At 51.8% G+C, this 16,634-nt stretch overlaps 5 protein-coding genes across 5 annotated transcripts in view; 2 read left to right on the top strand and 3 right to left on the bottom strand.

Moving 5' to 3' along the window:
* PpBr36_02822 (uncharacterized protein) overlaps nt 1-537 on the bottom strand; it is a gene marked incomplete at both ends in the record, with an annotated part of 986 nt that extends 449 nt beyond the window's left edge. Inside the window, 2 exons of the mRNA XM_029889999.1 lie at nt 32-177; nt 272-537. Of these exons, the coding sequence (XP_029752967.1) occupies nt 32-177; nt 272-537 (412 nt within the window). The remainder of the gene's footprint in view (nt 1-31; nt 178-271) is intronic.
* Nucleotides 538-3,652: 3,115 nt separating this feature from the next.
* PpBr36_02821 (uncharacterized protein) lies at nt 3,653-6,042 on the bottom strand (the record flags this gene model as incomplete). The annotated part of the gene is made up of 2 exons (XM_029889998.1): nt 3,653-5,865; nt 5,943-6,042. 2 exons carry the CDS (start codon nt 6,040-6,042, stop codon nt 3,653-3,655), a joined length of 2,313 nt encoding a protein of 770 aa, XP_029752970.1.
* A 1,282-nt stretch (nt 6,043-7,324) lies between these two features.
* On the top strand, nt 7,325-9,436 carry PpBr36_02820 (uncharacterized protein; the record flags this gene model as incomplete). Its single annotated transcript, XM_029889997.1, has 1 exon — nt 7,325-9,436. One exon carries the CDS (start codon nt 7,325-7,327, stop codon nt 9,434-9,436), a length of 2,112 nt encoding a protein of 703 aa, XP_029752969.1.
* A 600-nt stretch (nt 9,437-10,036) lies between these two features.
* On the bottom strand, nt 10,037-13,697 carry PpBr36_02819 (uncharacterized protein; the record flags this gene model as incomplete). Its single annotated transcript, XM_029889996.1, has 2 exons — nt 10,037-13,475; nt 13,558-13,697. The coding sequence occupies 2 exons, from the start codon at nt 13,695-13,697 to the stop codon at nt 10,037-10,039; spliced, it is 3,579 nt and encodes a 1,192-aa protein (XP_029753822.1).
* A 974-nt stretch (nt 13,698-14,671) lies between these two features.
* Nucleotides 14,672-16,565, top strand: PpBr36_02818 (uncharacterized protein; the record flags this gene model as incomplete). The annotated part of the gene is made up of 3 exons (XM_029889995.1): nt 14,672-15,769; nt 15,874-16,353; nt 16,416-16,565. 3 exons carry the CDS (start codon nt 14,672-14,674, stop codon nt 16,563-16,565), a joined length of 1,728 nt encoding a protein of 575 aa, XP_029753823.1.
* Nucleotides 16,566-16,634: the final 69 nt, after the last annotated feature.

Raw genomic sequence — 16,634 nt, 5'->3', positions numbered from 1 at the left:
GGCTGTGAGCCTGATGCCATCTGCAGCTTACCTTGGAGTACAGCACCGACCTCCTCCAAGCTCAATAGTCTACCCAACTCTCCAGGCTTGGTCTCGTTGCCGAGGCCACCCAAGAATGCGCAGAGCACAACGGCGAATATGGCACCCCGCACATGACGGGTCCATTTAAAGTTGTATCTGTATTAGAGACGTTAGCAGGCTTATCAGTGGAATAAGAAAAGAGAGAGTAAAGAATTCGCCATCAAAAAGATCCAAGGGTCGTCAGGCTCACTTGTAATACGGATGCCTCGAAGCCTCCTCCTCGAGCGCTTTAATGGTGGCAATCATGTCCTTGATTGCAGCCTCCAGTTGCGGCAGCAGCGCTGTAGCATAGTCGGCAACCCTTGTGGCATGGACCCGCGAGATGACGCCCTGGGAGTATGCGACTTCACGCTCAAGCTTCTCAGTAATGTCGCCGAGTGCCTCCTTGGTTTTTGAATCCTGATCGATCTGGTCCTTGAGCTGATCCAAGACCGCTTGCGGTATCATTTGCGCCATCTTGATCTATCTGGTGCTGGTTCCTTGCTTGGGTTGCTGGGGAAGGATTCGAGATTGATGAAAAGGAACAAATTGAGCACTGGAGTTGCAGGAGACCCTGATTTTTTTGTATTCGGTGTTCGTCACTACCTGCTCACTTCTTGAATTGGTAAAATCTTTCTCAATGCGACTTCCTATTTTTATTTAGTTAGGGCTGCAAACTTCATCTCCCTTGACTCCATCCTGGCATTGAGCATACCATACAAAATGAGTTTTTTTCTTCAGATTATTTTGAATTTGGTCAACCTGTTGCACCAACTGGGATCATACGGTTTTGTGGACTGTCTCTCGACACAACAGAAACACAACCAGCACATCTGTATATGCTACTTTTGGTACTCATTGCTATAGGGCATCCTTACCCTGTCCGATACATTCACGAGCCGCCTAATCTAGGTTCAAATCCACATCGCTTCAAAGCCCAGGTTTTTCTTCTTCGCAGCCAGGGCAAGCCCCGACAACAATGAAAAAAAGTTCGCGTCGCCTCCAGGCAGTGTGATAGGAGGGACACAGTGGAGGGAATCATGGGCAAGCCCAGCGGAAACCCTCCTGATGACAAAAATAAGTATAATCATTTGATTCTGGTCAAATAGACCAGTTTCAGAGATTAAACTGAAAAGAACAGATACTACACTTGATCTAAGCCAAAAGGCTGTGAGGCGAAAACGATGTTTGTTAGCCATATTGCAGTCGTATAGGCGAATTGAATGTTATGGGTGAGGAAAACGTACCAAAGAGAGCTGAGGAAAAATTAAAGTGGTCACAAATCGGGGAATTCGACGGCATTAAATAGACGAAAGCCTGCTGGTCAGTGCGCCAAAAAGTTTGCAGCTGAGTCACTTGCCTCCACCCACGGTGCGACAAGATGTACCTCTTAATTATGCGCGACTCTGACAGGGGGGAAGCATACGCACGTGAACCCCGCACTACTTATGCACCTCTTATATGTACATCCTACGATGATAACGGAAACGTTGTTTTCGTTGTAGCCAGCCACCATTCTGGTCCAGCCGAAGTTTGTATGCCTTGGCGCGAGCCTTGCGCTCTTTGCAGGCACTAACATTTTCATTTGAGGGCGACGGGTGAGGCATGCCTTCAAGTGGTTGGTTTGGCTTGTCGACTGGCTTTGCTGGTCCTATCCAGACTTTGCCCTTCCATTAGACGAGATGTTCCTTGCATTCCAAGGCCCTACTGGTAGCCTTGTCTCCATAGATGCGCAGTTTGCTTCATTTGCCTTTTGAAATGTCGCCTTCCGGTGACGGCTGATCGCTCCAGTCGACCATGCCCAGAAGCATAGGATATGTTGGCTGACAGTAAGAGCAAATAGGCCTTCAGATGTAGTGGCATCAGTGATGGGCAGAGAGACTGGTAAATTGTCTTGTGTGTTTTTCTTCTTCACTTGGGCACCTACTTTATTTTGAACATCCTTCAAACTTATATTTTACTCATCTGACCCGAAATATTCCAATTCAATATGAAATGTTATATGGTCCTTTCACTTCTGGCGACACTCGCCATTGGCACCGACGCCGCCCAAAACGGCGTGAGAATACAGTTAGATGCTGCCTGGGCAACCATAGATCGAACTGGCGAAGTTAAACTTATCCTCATCGATCCCGTAGTTCTGATATTGGCTAGGGATCCCAATCTGACGCACAAAGTTCGACTTTACTGCCCTCACGACATGGCTGGGCCATATAGGATCCTTGAGGAAATGTTCGTGCATATTCGGCATAGACATCAGTATCCCTATGATGATAGGAATTATTTTACAATCAAGGTCAAACCAAGATCATATTCAGTTTAAAATTAGAAGTATAATAATACTGGGAAACCTGTGAGAGGAGTCTCGCTTTATACACGTCTCAAAACGAATAACATTAGTGGAAAGGAATGGCAAGAATATATATTACCACGCGCTACCGACATGCTCTCAATGCTGTTGCCTCTTTGCATATTTATGCAAAGAACTTTAGTCTTTTTGGCACAATGCCTGCCACTTGTTCCACGGGCAGTTGGCTGCTATTCTGAAAAATTGATATCCATAGCGTGGAGAAGCGGGGGTTTCTGCCTCATAAAACGACCAACATTTTCTTACTTCGTATATCAACAGCTATGCAGGTCAGCAGAGTCACCCCGGAGCTTTATTCGGCCCGCAGACGCTGCTTGGTGTCTAGGCGCCCGGCAGCTTTCAAGGCAAAGGAAGCCACATATCTAGTTTGACGTAGACTTGCCGATAAATATACAGCTGATGTGCCTACAGCAGATTCCCACATACTTCGTCAGAGTCAAGATTGCGCTGGAACTCGCCGAGGTGGACAGCCAGGCCGAGCGAAATATACGCAAGCCAAAACCCGCTGGCAAATCAGGTAGCGTGCGGAGAATGGCCGAGGCGGAAGAGGTCGCGAAACATACCTATGTACAGCGTCATGCAGCAAAGGGTCTGCAACATCAGAGGGCGTTAGGGATATGTTCTGTAGTGGCGACGGACAACTTTTAGTAGTTGGGAATAGGATACAATCTGATGGGGCGTCTGTATTATTCATCATGTCGAACTTCAGAGAGCTCGAAATGCTTTGATGCCGGGCAGCCGGCGTCGTGGGAATCCCATACAAGTGTGAGCAAATAATAACGTGGCCGCTGGGATTAACCCCGGAGGTTGTTTTGCGCGTATGATTGTACTCAAGTGGGAGAGGAAGCTTTGAACTTTGGAATTTATCATGAATCCTTCCCTGTCAAGCGTGTTCTGCTTGGACACTGGAAATGTGATATGGTGTCGAGTGGTAAGGTACCTACGTACCTGAGCTACCAAATGTGCCGCAGCTGTTCAAGAACCAACCTATGGGCGCGCATGTGTCGCGAGCTTTCTAATTAGTTTCGACAGTGCTAGCGGTTGCCAGGGGTCAGTAGTAACATTAGGCGCACGGTGCCCTACTGCGGATCGAAGTTTTGATAGAACCGCTCAAGCTAGCAAGTCACAGGTCAAGTTTAGTATGTAAGCCAGTCATCGAGCGAAGAAAACAAACTGTTGCCGCCATGCTATACGTGCACAAATGCAATGTACTGTGATCCCGAGTTACACACGACGCCTTTTACCGGTTTCGGATGGATACTCATCCTTGAACAACCACCTGCCCCCCTTCTTCATGGCTTCACGGCGTCTCACCTCCACCATCCACCTGTCCATCATACGCCCCTCCTCTCTGTCTCTCTCCTGATCTTGTGTGTTGGGAAACCCCGTATCCCAGTACTGTTCGGGAGTGTTGGCACGATCAAAGCGGTGCCTACATCTGCCGTAAATATTGGCCTGTTGCTGGAGTCGGGCCCGCGTCCAGAGTGTCCTGCGTTGAGAAACGTCCATCTTTGGTATGCGGCCAGCGTCATCCCCCAGATATTTCTCAACCAGAGCAACCCCCTCTGGAGTTTCATAAAACCTCTCTCCATGCTCCTTCGTCAGGTGGGCAACCTCGGCCAATACCATGGCGTGCATGTCTTTTGCCCTGGGACATCGAGGGTCTGTACAGCCGGTCATCTTGGCTCGGTCATCCTTATGCCGAACAACTTCATCGAATGCAAAGTCTTTGTTGTCGTTCGTGGCTGGATTGATCCTGAAGTCGGTAAGTAGCAGCGAATCGACAGGTAAAGAGCGAAGAGGAGCACCTCGGCCTCGGGGCTGAATATTGGTGGAGCGATCTGCCAATGGCTTCCGAGCTGTAGTGTGAGAAGCAGGAGCCAAGGCAACTGCTTCGGCTTTCAACTTCCCAGGAGTCACGACGCCCGGTGACAAACGCTGCTTAGGTGTTTGAGCCGACGGTGCGAGGAGGCTTGGCGCGGGCTTTGGTGATTGGTAGTTCTCAGTATCGCCATCTGCTTTCCGTTTACTGCCCCGGCTCATTTCCTTGGCAGGTCTGCGACTATCTCGATCCTCCAATTCTCGGCGAGCAGCAGGTTTCAGGACGAATGTATTCGTTTTGGCTCTCTCTTCTGCTGGTGTGTTGAGGAGCGCACCAAGCGGCTGATATCCAAAAGGTGAGCTATCACGTCCCTTCTCAGCATCGTCAGAGGACGGCCTCTCATCATGAATAACTGGTTGCTTTGGCGTATGGCCAGAAACCGGGTAGCAAGGAGCTTCGTTTTGATCTGCTTCAACCATAGTGGAAGCTGGTCTGTTGGCGACATTGTTGTCATCGGCTGTGGTGTAAAACCTGGATTTTTTGGGGGTTGGCATCTCCGTGATTCTATCATCAAGGTCAAAGCTTTCCTGAGGAGACTTTCGTAACGCGGCCACTTTCCTGAGATACGTGGCAGGATCGTCTTGGTCGACCTCATCCTTGACTGCGCGGCGCGAGGGCGTACTCATTCTGTTCGGGTCGTCCCCAGCAAGTTTTCGCTTCTTCACTGGCCGCGCCGAAAGGAAGACGGGAGGGTCCGACGAAGGCTCTTGTTTAATATTTGTGGTGTTGTGTGCCTTAGGAGTTTGGTCACTTGAATGTGGTGGTAGGCTAAGCTCCTCGTCTTGGTCTGATCCTTCCTCTGTTGGCGCTTCAGATCTTGGAGAAGGTTGCCTTGTCATCAATGGCTGAGCAGCGCCAACTTGAAATGACCTTGAGGGCACATTATCACCACTAGGCTCATGTGGGACGATGAGATCCGTATTTAAGTTGAAGCTGGAATTTGCGCTGGGTCCGGCAGCGGTACGCTCAGAGCGTATCTCTGCTGGTATACCGGTGGATTGATTCAATATAGCAGCAGCTTTCCGAGTCCGCCTTTCCGCCCGAGACTTTTTCATAGCCTCTGTTGCGATCTCGAACCGTCGCGCGGTCTGCTCGTTGATCCCATGTATCCCAAGTTCTTTTTCGAGAACCTCGGCATAGTGCCACCACTTCTCCTCCTTGTCCTGCGATTCCCTTACTTCTTTTTTGAGCAGTTTGTTAGCTGCTCTCAAAAGCGTGTAACGTTCTTTCAGGCGTTCGTAATCCGTGGCTGCATCGGGTCTTGGATCGAGCGACGAATGCCGAGCATATCTGGTAGGTAACTGTTGGGCGGTTGGTGTTCTGTAGGCATCACCATCTTCACTTAAGCCGTAAGAACGCTTTCCTGCGAGCTCAGCCTGGCGATGTTTGACAGCAGCCTCATGATTCTGATCAGTTGCCTGATGGGCTGCTGAAAGTTCTTGGATTTTCTTCCTCAAAGCCGAGGTCTCTTGCTGCAAGGCTAGCACTTGCGCCTCTAATCTCTTATTCTCCCGGTCTAGAAAGACATGCTGTTTCTTGTCTCTAGTTTGCAGCTCTGGATTCATGTGAATTGATGTCAGTTGACCACATGCGATAGAGGGAACCACCAGCTGGCAGGAGGGCAATATATACTCGTAGCGAAGCTTCGATCAATTTTGTCAAACGCCTGGTTCAACGCATTGAAAACAGCCTCTCTGTCAATCAGATCTACTAGAGAGTCATCGTCGGACATATCTGTGAGTTTGGAAGCGATGCAGCTTGTCAGCGTCGCGACTTATCCGGCTGTGCGACGACATGTGGTGTATCCAAAAATGATGACCTCACAGTCGAGGGGTTTCAGCTGCTCAAAGGGTGCTTCGAGCCCTTGGCGTGTTCTAGCGCGTCGCCTGAGTCTCTGAACGCGACTGACAACGAGCAACAGTGGAGGTAACCGCAGCACGTGACATATTTGACGTCATCTCCTGCGCATCGACTTTACTGTATGAAGAAATTACCTAACTAGGTAGGCACGAAATAGATAGGTAGTTCACTTGGTAGGTAGTCTTGGGATTCTAACTATAACTAAACTCGGCCTAGGACCTAGTTTCCTCGTTCCTAGTCTAGTCTATACATAGTACACCGCTTTGCAGAAATGAGCTCTGGGTGGGAAGAATGTGATGAGTGAGAGAAGCGATGAAAAAAAAAAAAAAAACTTTATTTCAAAAGTGGTGGGTTGGGATTCCCTGCTGATTTTAGACCCAGTGCTGTGTATTGTAATCTCGTGTATGTCTTGTGACACTGTCTTGAATCTTTGCTCTCTCGCTTTGGCAGGCTCGTCCCAACGGTGCGACACAACTAGCCAATTAGAGGCTTTTGCGTTATGTTATCGAACCGAACCAAAAAGAAACCACAATGCTCGGCCCTTGTCCCTTTAATGCATTTCTGCAATCTCGTATCGCATGGTGGATGCGGCCAGCATCGGCCTCAACCAAAATACCTACCTCGGTGACCTCTCCATCGGAAGTCCAGCCGAGCTTGTCAACCCAGGCGGTAATCAGACCGGCGGAAACATCTCGAATGAAGCTCCACTGGCTATTCTAGCTGACTTTTCCACCAGTGACTAGAGTTGATTGAATGTTGAGCTTGTGACCTAGCAGCCCATGTTGATGGATCTTTTGCTCAACCCGAATCCCGTCAACTGATTTTACTTTCATATGGACAGTCGACAGTTCTCTCTTGTTCGATACTGTGCCAAGATATCAGCTATTTGAAAGCAGTGCAAGGAAGGAATCCACGCTCACTGGGTAGCTTGCTTGAACTCTGGGTGGAGCTGCCCCGATAATTAGACTATACATTAGGTATCATTCAGTCGCTATCCATACGAGAAGTTCCTCTGTAAGTCTGACTCGAATTGCCACCCACTCTGATCTTTGATGATTTTCACCGGCCTGCCATCCAATCTTGAGGAGAAACCACTAACTCAACTCTATAATGGCTCCTCAGTGTCATCTCAAAAGCCCTGATTTTGCAGCATCATGTCGGCTCCGTCCTGCTGCCTGCGGGCTACCAACTTAGCCAGACAGCTTCGACTTGCACAACCCAGAGTCGCATCGGCCTTTTCATCCCGCACTCGGGCGATATCCACAAGAAGACCCTTACACTCGACGAACTCACCACGCGCGCCCGAACATACCAGCCGAAGCACACAATGGCAGACCAAGCACGCCGATCAAACAAACAACCCTCGTGGTGGACACCAGAAAAGTCAAAATGTCCTCTTGGCCGGAGCGTCGGGCGCAAGTCTGATTGTACTAGGTGTTGCAGTATCCAACCATGATTCTGCAGATGAGCCTCAAGCCACGGCTGAAGACCAACTACAAGCCTCACCCGCAGATGGTCGCGACCCTTCTCGACCACGATACCGCCTGTCCGACATCCGGGAACAACATGGACCTGGGTCGAAGAACCCCTGGGTGACATTTGAGGACAAGGTCTATGATATTACAGACTGGGTTGGTGCACATCCAGGCGGAGATGTGATACTACGGGCCGCAGGTGGCGCAATTGAGCCCTACTGGGACATATTCACAATACACAAGGCCACTCATGTGCGTGAGATTCTGAACCAGTACATGATAGGCTACATTGCCACTGAGGACCTGGACCAGAGGACCGGCCGGCCAGCGGCTGAGACGATAGAAGATCCATTTTCAACAGACCCTGTACGAGACCAGCGCCTGATCAAGCACACGGCGAAGCCTTGTAATGCGGAGCCGCCGCCAGAGGAACTCACCAAGGATTTTATCACCCCGCCTGAGCTTTTCTATGTGCGCAATCATATGTGGGTACCCGTGGTGAAGGAGGATCAGGCAGATGATTATGCCTTGACTATAGAGCTTCCGGATGGGGAAGAGCGTGTGTACACGCTGGCTGAGTTGCGTTCTCGGTTCCCCCTCCACCGTGTTACAGCTGCCCTCCAGTGCAGTGGGAACAGGCGGAGCGACATGACTTCCTCAACCGCCGCCACCAATGGCTTGCAGTGGGGCGTGGGAGCTATCTCCAACACCAACTGGGAGGGCGTAAGACTGGCCGATGTTCTTTTGGACGCGGGACTGAAGCCGGGAGAGTTCGTGCCAACTGCACTGACGACAGAAGGGAAGGATGATGCAGATAGCCGCGAAATGCACGTGCAATTTTCTGCGCTCGAGGCCTACGGCGCATCAATCCCACTCTCCACGGCCCTGGACCCGCGAGCAGACGTCCTCCTTGCTTTCGACATGAACGGGAAGCCACTACCTCGCGATCATGGATACCCACTACGAACCATTGTTCCCGGACATGTAGCTGCCCGATCCGTCAAGTGGCTCAACAAAATTGTTGTTAGCGACGAAGAATCTCCAAGCCAGTGGCAGCGTCGTGACTACAAATGCTTTGGACCCAACGAAGGCTCAAAGCCCGACTGGGATCGCTATCCTGCGATCCAAGAGATGCCCATTACTAGCGCTACCACTGGCGTTTGGGTTGGTGATTGTGTACGGGCGGCAGCTGCAGCAGCAAAATCGGGTACGGAGTGGATGTTGCGGCGGACAGACGAAGCTCGTGCCGCGCCTGGAGTACGTGACTTGCCGGCCTGGCAACGTGAGCACCTCAACTCGAAAGATCCCAAATATGCTCCCAAGATGGATGGTTCTGAGGGTGATGTGCCGGTTGCCTTGATGGGGTATGCTTACTCCGGAGGCGGGAAACATATTATCCGAGTTGATGTAAGTGTCGACGGAGGCAGCACATGGGCTCAAGCTGAGCTCCTTGACGATTGTGGTCCGGGAGGTACAAACTGCAAAGGCTCAAAATACTGGGCATGGAGACGCTGGCGCTACGTTGGCAGTCTGCCCGAGCTTCACGAAACCCAAGGAGACAAAAAGTGCACGACTGTCCTGGTCAAGGCTACGGATTCGGCCTACAACACTCAGCCGGAACAGCACACGGGTATATACAATGTCCGTGGAAATCTAGCCACGGCTTGGCACCGGCTTCTTATATGTCCTTCATGTGTCAAAAAGCCCGATGGAAAGACGACTTGGTGCACCGGTAACGGTGTCTATGGTTCTGGTTTCTGCAAGCCGGAGGCGATCGCCATCAAGACCTGAGTCGTAGTATAAATTTCGCGCCTTCTCAGCCTGTTCCATGGTATCCGTCATCAACTTCGGATCTGATGGATTCGCGTAAGCAAAATAGTATGTTTACACTTGTGGGGCTTCAGACCTCTGTGTACTTCATGTAATCTAGACATTCTAATGGGATAGGGGGTTCAGGGTGCGTTGCGCTTCTTTAGGGTTTTAGTTTCCTTTGTCATTACCCGTTTTGAGATATCCAATTTTTTGATTCAGCCAAAATGCCACATCAACCTTCAACAGGGTACCTATAAATGAATCCTATGAGGGGCAACAGTTTTCCTCGAGATCACGCCTTTTTCCACGAGGGAGTGGCAGTGTGATAAACAGTCATTGTCAGGGAATCTTAGCGGGATAGTGTATTGCTTGACTGCCAATCAAGAGGTTTATTTTGAAGAAGACAAAAAAAGAATTAAGCCAGGTCTAGACTAGACTGTGTATGCTTCCCGAGTTCTTCTAGGCAAGTAATACAAGTGTTGTTTTACAGAGGAACGCATCCCACCCACCCCTCAACTTCTAAGTTTGGCAAAATCTCTTAAACCACCTGACTATGACCTCATTCCCATGATGGCCTTCTCACAATTCCTCATCTTCGTTGTCGGTGAAGTACTCAAAGTCATGGGGAACGGTGGCCTCCTCATCGTCCTCGCCGTCCTCATCCACGGCAGTCAGAACGCCGGCGGCGGCGGCAGCCCCTGTGCGTTGGTCTCCTCCAGACACACCAGCGGAACCAGACTGGGCGCGACCTCCCAGGAGCTGTCGGAAAAGCTCACTCTCGCCAGCGCGACCTCCCCGACCGAGCGCCTCTCGCCAATTGTCATCACCGCCAGCACCGCCGCCCGAGGCAATTTGCTGCGCAGCACGGATAAGGGCTTGTTGGTCAGTCATGAGGCCACCCATACGTCCGCCATCGCGAGCCGATGAGCCAGCCTGGGCGCCGGCAACGGGTGCTTTCTCAACAGTAACCTTTTTGAGCTTCTCCTCGATCAACGACTTGGGCTCATCGGGCTGTGTATCTTGCAGAAGAAGTGGACCGCCGGTGGGCTTCTTGACAGGCTTGTAACGACCGGCAGGGAAGCTGATGAACTTCAGCTGGCCAGGCAACACTCGAGACATGTTCTCAATCTCATAGCCGACCTTTTCCCTTTCTGCCTTCTTCTTGGTCTCAGGCGCCGCCGAGCCCTCTTTCTCAACCGCAGAGTCCCCATCCTTCTTATCCTTAGACTCGTCTGCCTTGGCCTTCTTGTCGTCGTCAACATCCATCTTGTCTCCTGCATCGGCAACGACCGGCTTGGAAATAGCAGGCGAATCGATGTCCATGCTCTCGCGCCGCTGCGCACTTGCCTTCTTCTGGGCACGGCGTTTGGCCTGAGCAGTGGTGGAGAGAACAGCCGTGGCAATAAGAGCGGGGCCCTCTTCGGTCTTGACCTCCTGCTCTGGGGGATAGTCGAACAAGCTCGGGCGCGCAGCGCAGTGGAATTTGAAATTGGGGATCTCGAGGTCATGGTCCAGCCCGATGATAGAAGTTGGGCTGAAGCTCAATGACAGGAAATGAGTGAATGGGAACCAGTACCAGTATTGGGTGAAGACAGCCATGCCAACGATGCCCGGCATGTTAAGGTTGCCGGTCTGGGTCTGAAGACCGATGGTGCAGTTGCGACCTCCGGCATCGATGATGCCCAGTGCAAGCGAGGCGCCAAACTTGGTCATGGCATCCTCATGACGATCACCGACAACCCTCTTCAAAGTCTTGCGAATTGAAGCAACCTTGGGGTTCATCGCCTCGTTCTGTTGCACCATGATCATGGCGAGCGAAATCAGAGCACCCTGACGGACGAAGTCTGTCGGGTCCTTCATCATCGGCTCCAGGAGGTCAATCGCCTCATCGAGACCGGTGCCGGCACATGAGATACCAAGAGCCATGGCAGAACCATACCGAACGTGGGGGTTGTAAGACTCTGACAGAAGCTCCACCATACGAGGAACACTACCGGGTTTGCGGAAGAGGATAAAGCCCAAGCTCATCACGGCGATACGACGAACATCATCGTTGACGTCGCTAACCGCGGTGTGAAGGAGCTTTCGGATGGCCTTGTTGCTTCCAGTCCCGCAGTAAGCCATGGCAATTGTGAGAATACCACCATACCTGAGGGTTGGGTCGGGGTCAGCAAGGAGAGCCTCGATGATAACATCGGCACCTTCCTGACGCCCAAACATGATCAGGGCCATGCCCAAGGCGCAACCGCGAACAATCTTTTCGTGTGTTGTGTCGTGGGCATACTGGAACATGGTCTTGAGCGCGTTGGCGTTTCCGGTACCAAGCATGACGAGACCCATGGCCAAACCGACGGCCTCACCATTGAGCGCAGAATCTTGCCATAGCACATTCTTGAGCTCTTCAAACATTTCCTCATCGCCAGTAGCCATGCCTGCAATGCCCAGGCCGAGAGCACCACCGTGGCGAATAACCTCGTCATCATGGCCAGTGAACATAGACCTCAAGTAGTCAAGAGCGTCGGCACCATGGTTGGCATGGATGAGGCCGTAAGCGTAGAGAGCTCCTCCCTGGCTAAAGGTCGAGCCGCTGCTAAGGCCTCCAGATTTCGGAAGGTAGGGCTCAAGAAGCTTGCGTGACTGTGTAAGGTTGCCGCGGTGGATGACTCCAAGAGCAGCCGTGGCTGTGAACTTGGACCAGTTGACTGCCTTGCCTAGCCATTCAAGGTTGTCCCTGAAGAACTTGTCGTGGGTTGTGCCGGCGTTCATGAAGGCATTGCAGAAAGTCACCGCGGTGTGGAAGATTGAGTTGCGGCCTTCCAAGCTCTCCCTAACCTTGTTCAAGATGCTGAGATCTGTGTGGTTGTTTCGGTAAAGGAACTCGAGATTCAACTTGATGGTCTTGCTGCCATCCAAGATGGTGCGGATGTTCCTGAAGACTTTCGCAACTTCCTCGGGTAGGTCTTCCTCGGAATCTTCGGGACTCGATTCTTCGGCGTTCTCCAAAAGCGGCGCATCTTCGGCAGGCTCCGCTCCTTCATGCTTTTCGGCTTCAGGCTTCTTGCGCGGCTCCCCCGAGGGTAGTGACTTGATGACCTTGCCCAAAAATTCTTGCGTGCCATTGTCGTAAAGATCAAACGCAATCTGATATGCGCTCGCTATCGAGTTGACATCGCCATTGCCCACAAGCTTACGAAGCATTGTCGATGCCTCCTCATCAGCGTTGAGATAAACGACACATCTGGCGATGGCAAAGTAGTCAGGGTTGGGTATGTCATTGAGTAGACTGAGAATCAGCCTGAGAATCTCTGTCCGCAGGCTGCGCTCCTGAACAATGTCCATGCAGATGCCGAGGGCGTATTCCATCAACTCGTCGCCCGGGCTCTGACTAGATTCTTGGGATTTGCCCTTGGTTCGCTTCTCATCGTCGCTTGCCCTCTTGATAACCCCGCGCAGAACGTCCAGGTTCTTGGCCTCCACAGCGATGCCCACGACCTGTCGGTACCGGCCCGTCTTCAAGCAGTTCTCAAAGAGGCGCTCAATGACCCGCTGCAGCGCCTTCTGAGTTTGCTGATCGGGGAGCTGTACGATCGAGCCTGAACGGCCCTTTTTGGTGGCGGGCTGGAATGTCGGATCCAAAATGGTGTTGTCCGTCGAATCGCGGGACAGAAGGGATTTGGATGGTATCGTTGACTGAGAAAATGGAGTCGTGGGAGACATGAGAGCGGATGGATCGGTCACACCGGCAGCGAAAGTCGTCTCCAGGGTTGGCAGGGAGCTATCAGACTTGGATGGTTTCGCGGGTGCGTGATGCATCGATGAAACGGCAATGTATTGGTCAATGCACTTGGAGATGATGGTCTCCTCGAACTCGCCAGGCGCATCGAGCTTGAACAAGTCGCCCGCCGCCAGGGCAAAAGTCATACTCTCATTGTAAGCCTGAAGATGGTAGTAAACCTTTGCCAGCACCAGGGCAGCAAGCTGACGTTCAGGGAAGGATTCATCCTCGTAGAGGGCCTCACTGTGCACAGGGGCGTTAGCATAAAAGTCACAACGAAAGCCGCTTGAATACGCCATCGGAGCCATCGACCGTCCATACGCACATTTGACTCAAAGCTCCGGCTACCTCTGTCCAGACGGTATCGAGGTCATCGTTGAGTGTCTGAAGAGCGAAAACCTTTAGTTCGGGCTCCTCGTCGGCCAGGAAGCCAAGAACTCCCGTTGCCGTGACGAGGCCAGGCATCTTGAGGACAGAGTAATTGATCGGGGTTCGTATCAAAGCGCCAAAGATGATCAAATGAGATCTCCAATTTGGTGAAAGTCGATGATGTATTGTTATGAGATGCGGCTTGATTTGTTGTCGAGAAAGGTGGCGGTTGATGATGATGCCCAAATAAGATGCTCGCTCTCGGTATCCACGTTGAAATGACACAAGCAGGCAGCTTCGTCTTGCGTTGCATGCAACCCCAAGCCCCCAGCTGTTGGAAAGCTGTACAGTGCAAGGTGCGCACGGATCAATATTGAGTATCCACTAAAACGAGCGGCTGGTGGGGATACGTTGAAATCTTAACCAATGGGCGAGGACAAGCAAGTGTGCTAGGCCTCCATGCGCCAAAGTTCACTCAAGTTCCACGAAGGCCACGGATAATGAATAAGACCATGATATAATTTGGAGCCCGTAGTAAGGGGTGAATGTTGACTAAGTGAGAGAGAGAGAGAGTGTGTGGAAGGGACTCATATGATATAGGTTTGCTGAATGGAATTGGTGATATGCTGCAGCATCAATCGCAAAATCTTTCATGTTCACAAATACATCAAAGCAAGCCTACTCAGATGCACGTGAACACACAAGACAAGCGCGATTAGCACGCGACAGTTAAGAGTCGCAACCTTGCCTTATCTGAGGTACCTTGAATGCCTGTTCGTTGCGCTATAGGACATTTGCTGCAAGGAAGCTCGTACCACCAATCAGAGGGGAGACCCACGGGCTGGAGTAGCCCTGTACCCAGCCAGCAGCTGCAGTGCGAAGGCGCGAAAGGACCTAATTTGTGGCCTCGCGCGCGTCTTGAAGCTATCGAAGCCTGTAGCACACCTCATCCATGCTTAACCTTCCTGCCAGCGCAAAGCCTTGCCTGGACTCTTCGGGCTGCCCATTAACGTTGCAATTTATCCTCATAGCCGCTCAAAAACTCTCAGCGCATCAATACCCCGTGGCCCATGATGGATTTGACAAAGATGCTCAATAACGACGCGGCGCCGCCGTCGCGGCCCCAGCATCAACAGCAACAGCAACAGCAACAGCAACCTCAACACCAGACCGTGCGACAACCATTAACACCCATTCAAACCGCTGCGCAACCTCCCTACCGCGACTACAACCAGAACACACCTTCGACGGCCGTACCAACCATGCACATGTCGCCGGACGGAGGATACTTTTCACACCAACGCCCTCAAGCGCAGACACCGGGGGGAACACCGGGTTACGCACACCCTCAATCGCCGTATATGACTCAACAGTCTGTTGCCCAAACACCAGGTGGCACCCAAATGTTTGCACAACCGCAGTCTCCGTATCTTTCGCAGCCTCCTATGCCCCCGGCTGCCCAGCCGCGGCCGGCCCGACAACTATCCTTCCCTCGAAACATTGCTCCACAGTTCAACACCCCCAGCACCAATCCTTCACAATCGCCACCGATGGAAACACCAGCCAAACGCAAGTTTGAAGCGGACCACCAACCTCAGCGACCTCCACCTTCGGCCCGACGCAAGATGCCACGCCGATACACGGAGAAGCCTGCTTGGGCGCGCACTCTGGACGAGTGCAAGAACGAAGCGAGGGCGCGTGGAGAAGAGTTCGAGCTCAAGAGCTACAACCTCGATCTGAGAAAAATCGTCCACCCGGAAGAGAGGCACCAGCGTGAGAAGACGGCCGAGAGGCCTGCCAGTAGACATGCATCCCCAGAGATCTCTCGTGCGAACGGTTCCCGTCCTGGACCAGCGCCGGCGTCCGCACCACATCCTACCCCTGCTGCTCCAGAGGTCACGACGATAAGAGATTGGGAGCCATCCATCAAGGGCTTCCGTCCGACCGACCCGACCGTGAAGACTATCGCGGACTTTGTTGTCCAGAATGTCATCAAAAACGAGGATATGGAGCAAATACTGTCTCGAAAGATCCAGTTCGAAATTGAAGCGAAGTTAGGATGGGTGATCGATAAGCACACTGATCAAAGACTCGGTATACCTGGGCTGGATGAGATTGTCCTTGATGGAGATAGGATAGATAATGCATTCAGGAGTAGCATGACTGAGGTTTGTTTCCCCTTACGACCGGTGTGGTTAGACAGGAACGTCCAGCTCGAACGAACGTGTACAGAGATGTATGCAAATGCTAACCATGCTTTGTATGTTTGTAGCAACAACATAAAGGTTACAACGAATATCTCAACGGCATAGTCGCAGAGACATTTCACCGCAACCCGGAAGCACAGGGACGGGTACCGGTTATTTACAAGCACACGAGGGAAATAGACAGGTTTTTTGAGCTGCCGCAAGAACTCGAGGCTCGTCTACCGGATATCGTCCGGCGTTATAGCAGGCATCGAGTCAAAGTACGAGCAACCTATGTGCGTGAAGGGCCAGAGCTGGTGCCTCTTCGCCAGATAGTAAAGGCGCGGCTTGCCGACCTTAGCATTCATTTCCCCCGCGCCGCTCACGACTGTCGCATCAGTATCAACCTTGAAATGCCCTGGGAAGGCACAATCGAAGAGCTCGAACGGTTTGGGATTAGAGACAGAAGGTCACCCGACCGGAACAAGGACCGCCTGAGCTATACCCAAGGTCCCTACCAGATCGATCTCACACAGGTCACGCAGGAAGCCGCAGGCGGCGGTATGGTAAGTTTGACCAGGCCCCATTCCATGATCGGGGGTTTGATCATAACTGACATGTTGAACAGCGAAAAGAGCACGAGCTCGAAGTGGAGCTCTCTGGCGACCGGGTGTTGCAACAGGGCCAATTGATGATGAAGGGAGCTCGACATGACTATATACCTCTTATAGAAGGTTTCTATAACAACGTACAGTTGTTGGCTCATGTTGGGGTTTGATACTCTTGCTAAGAACGCAGGCAGTAAGGCGTGGTGAAGACACCTCCTCGATGGCTGGATGAATCTCAT

This window comes from Pyricularia pennisetigena, chromosome 3 (genome assembly GCF_004337985.1).
Source record: "Pyricularia pennisetigena strain Br36 chromosome 3, whole genome shotgun sequence".
Taxonomy (NCBI): Eukaryota; Fungi; Ascomycota; class Sordariomycetes; order Magnaporthales; family Pyriculariaceae; genus Pyricularia; species Pyricularia pennisetigena.
The sequence above is the reverse complement of the archived record's forward strand: the minus strand, read 5'-3'. Positions and strand labels throughout refer to the sequence as shown.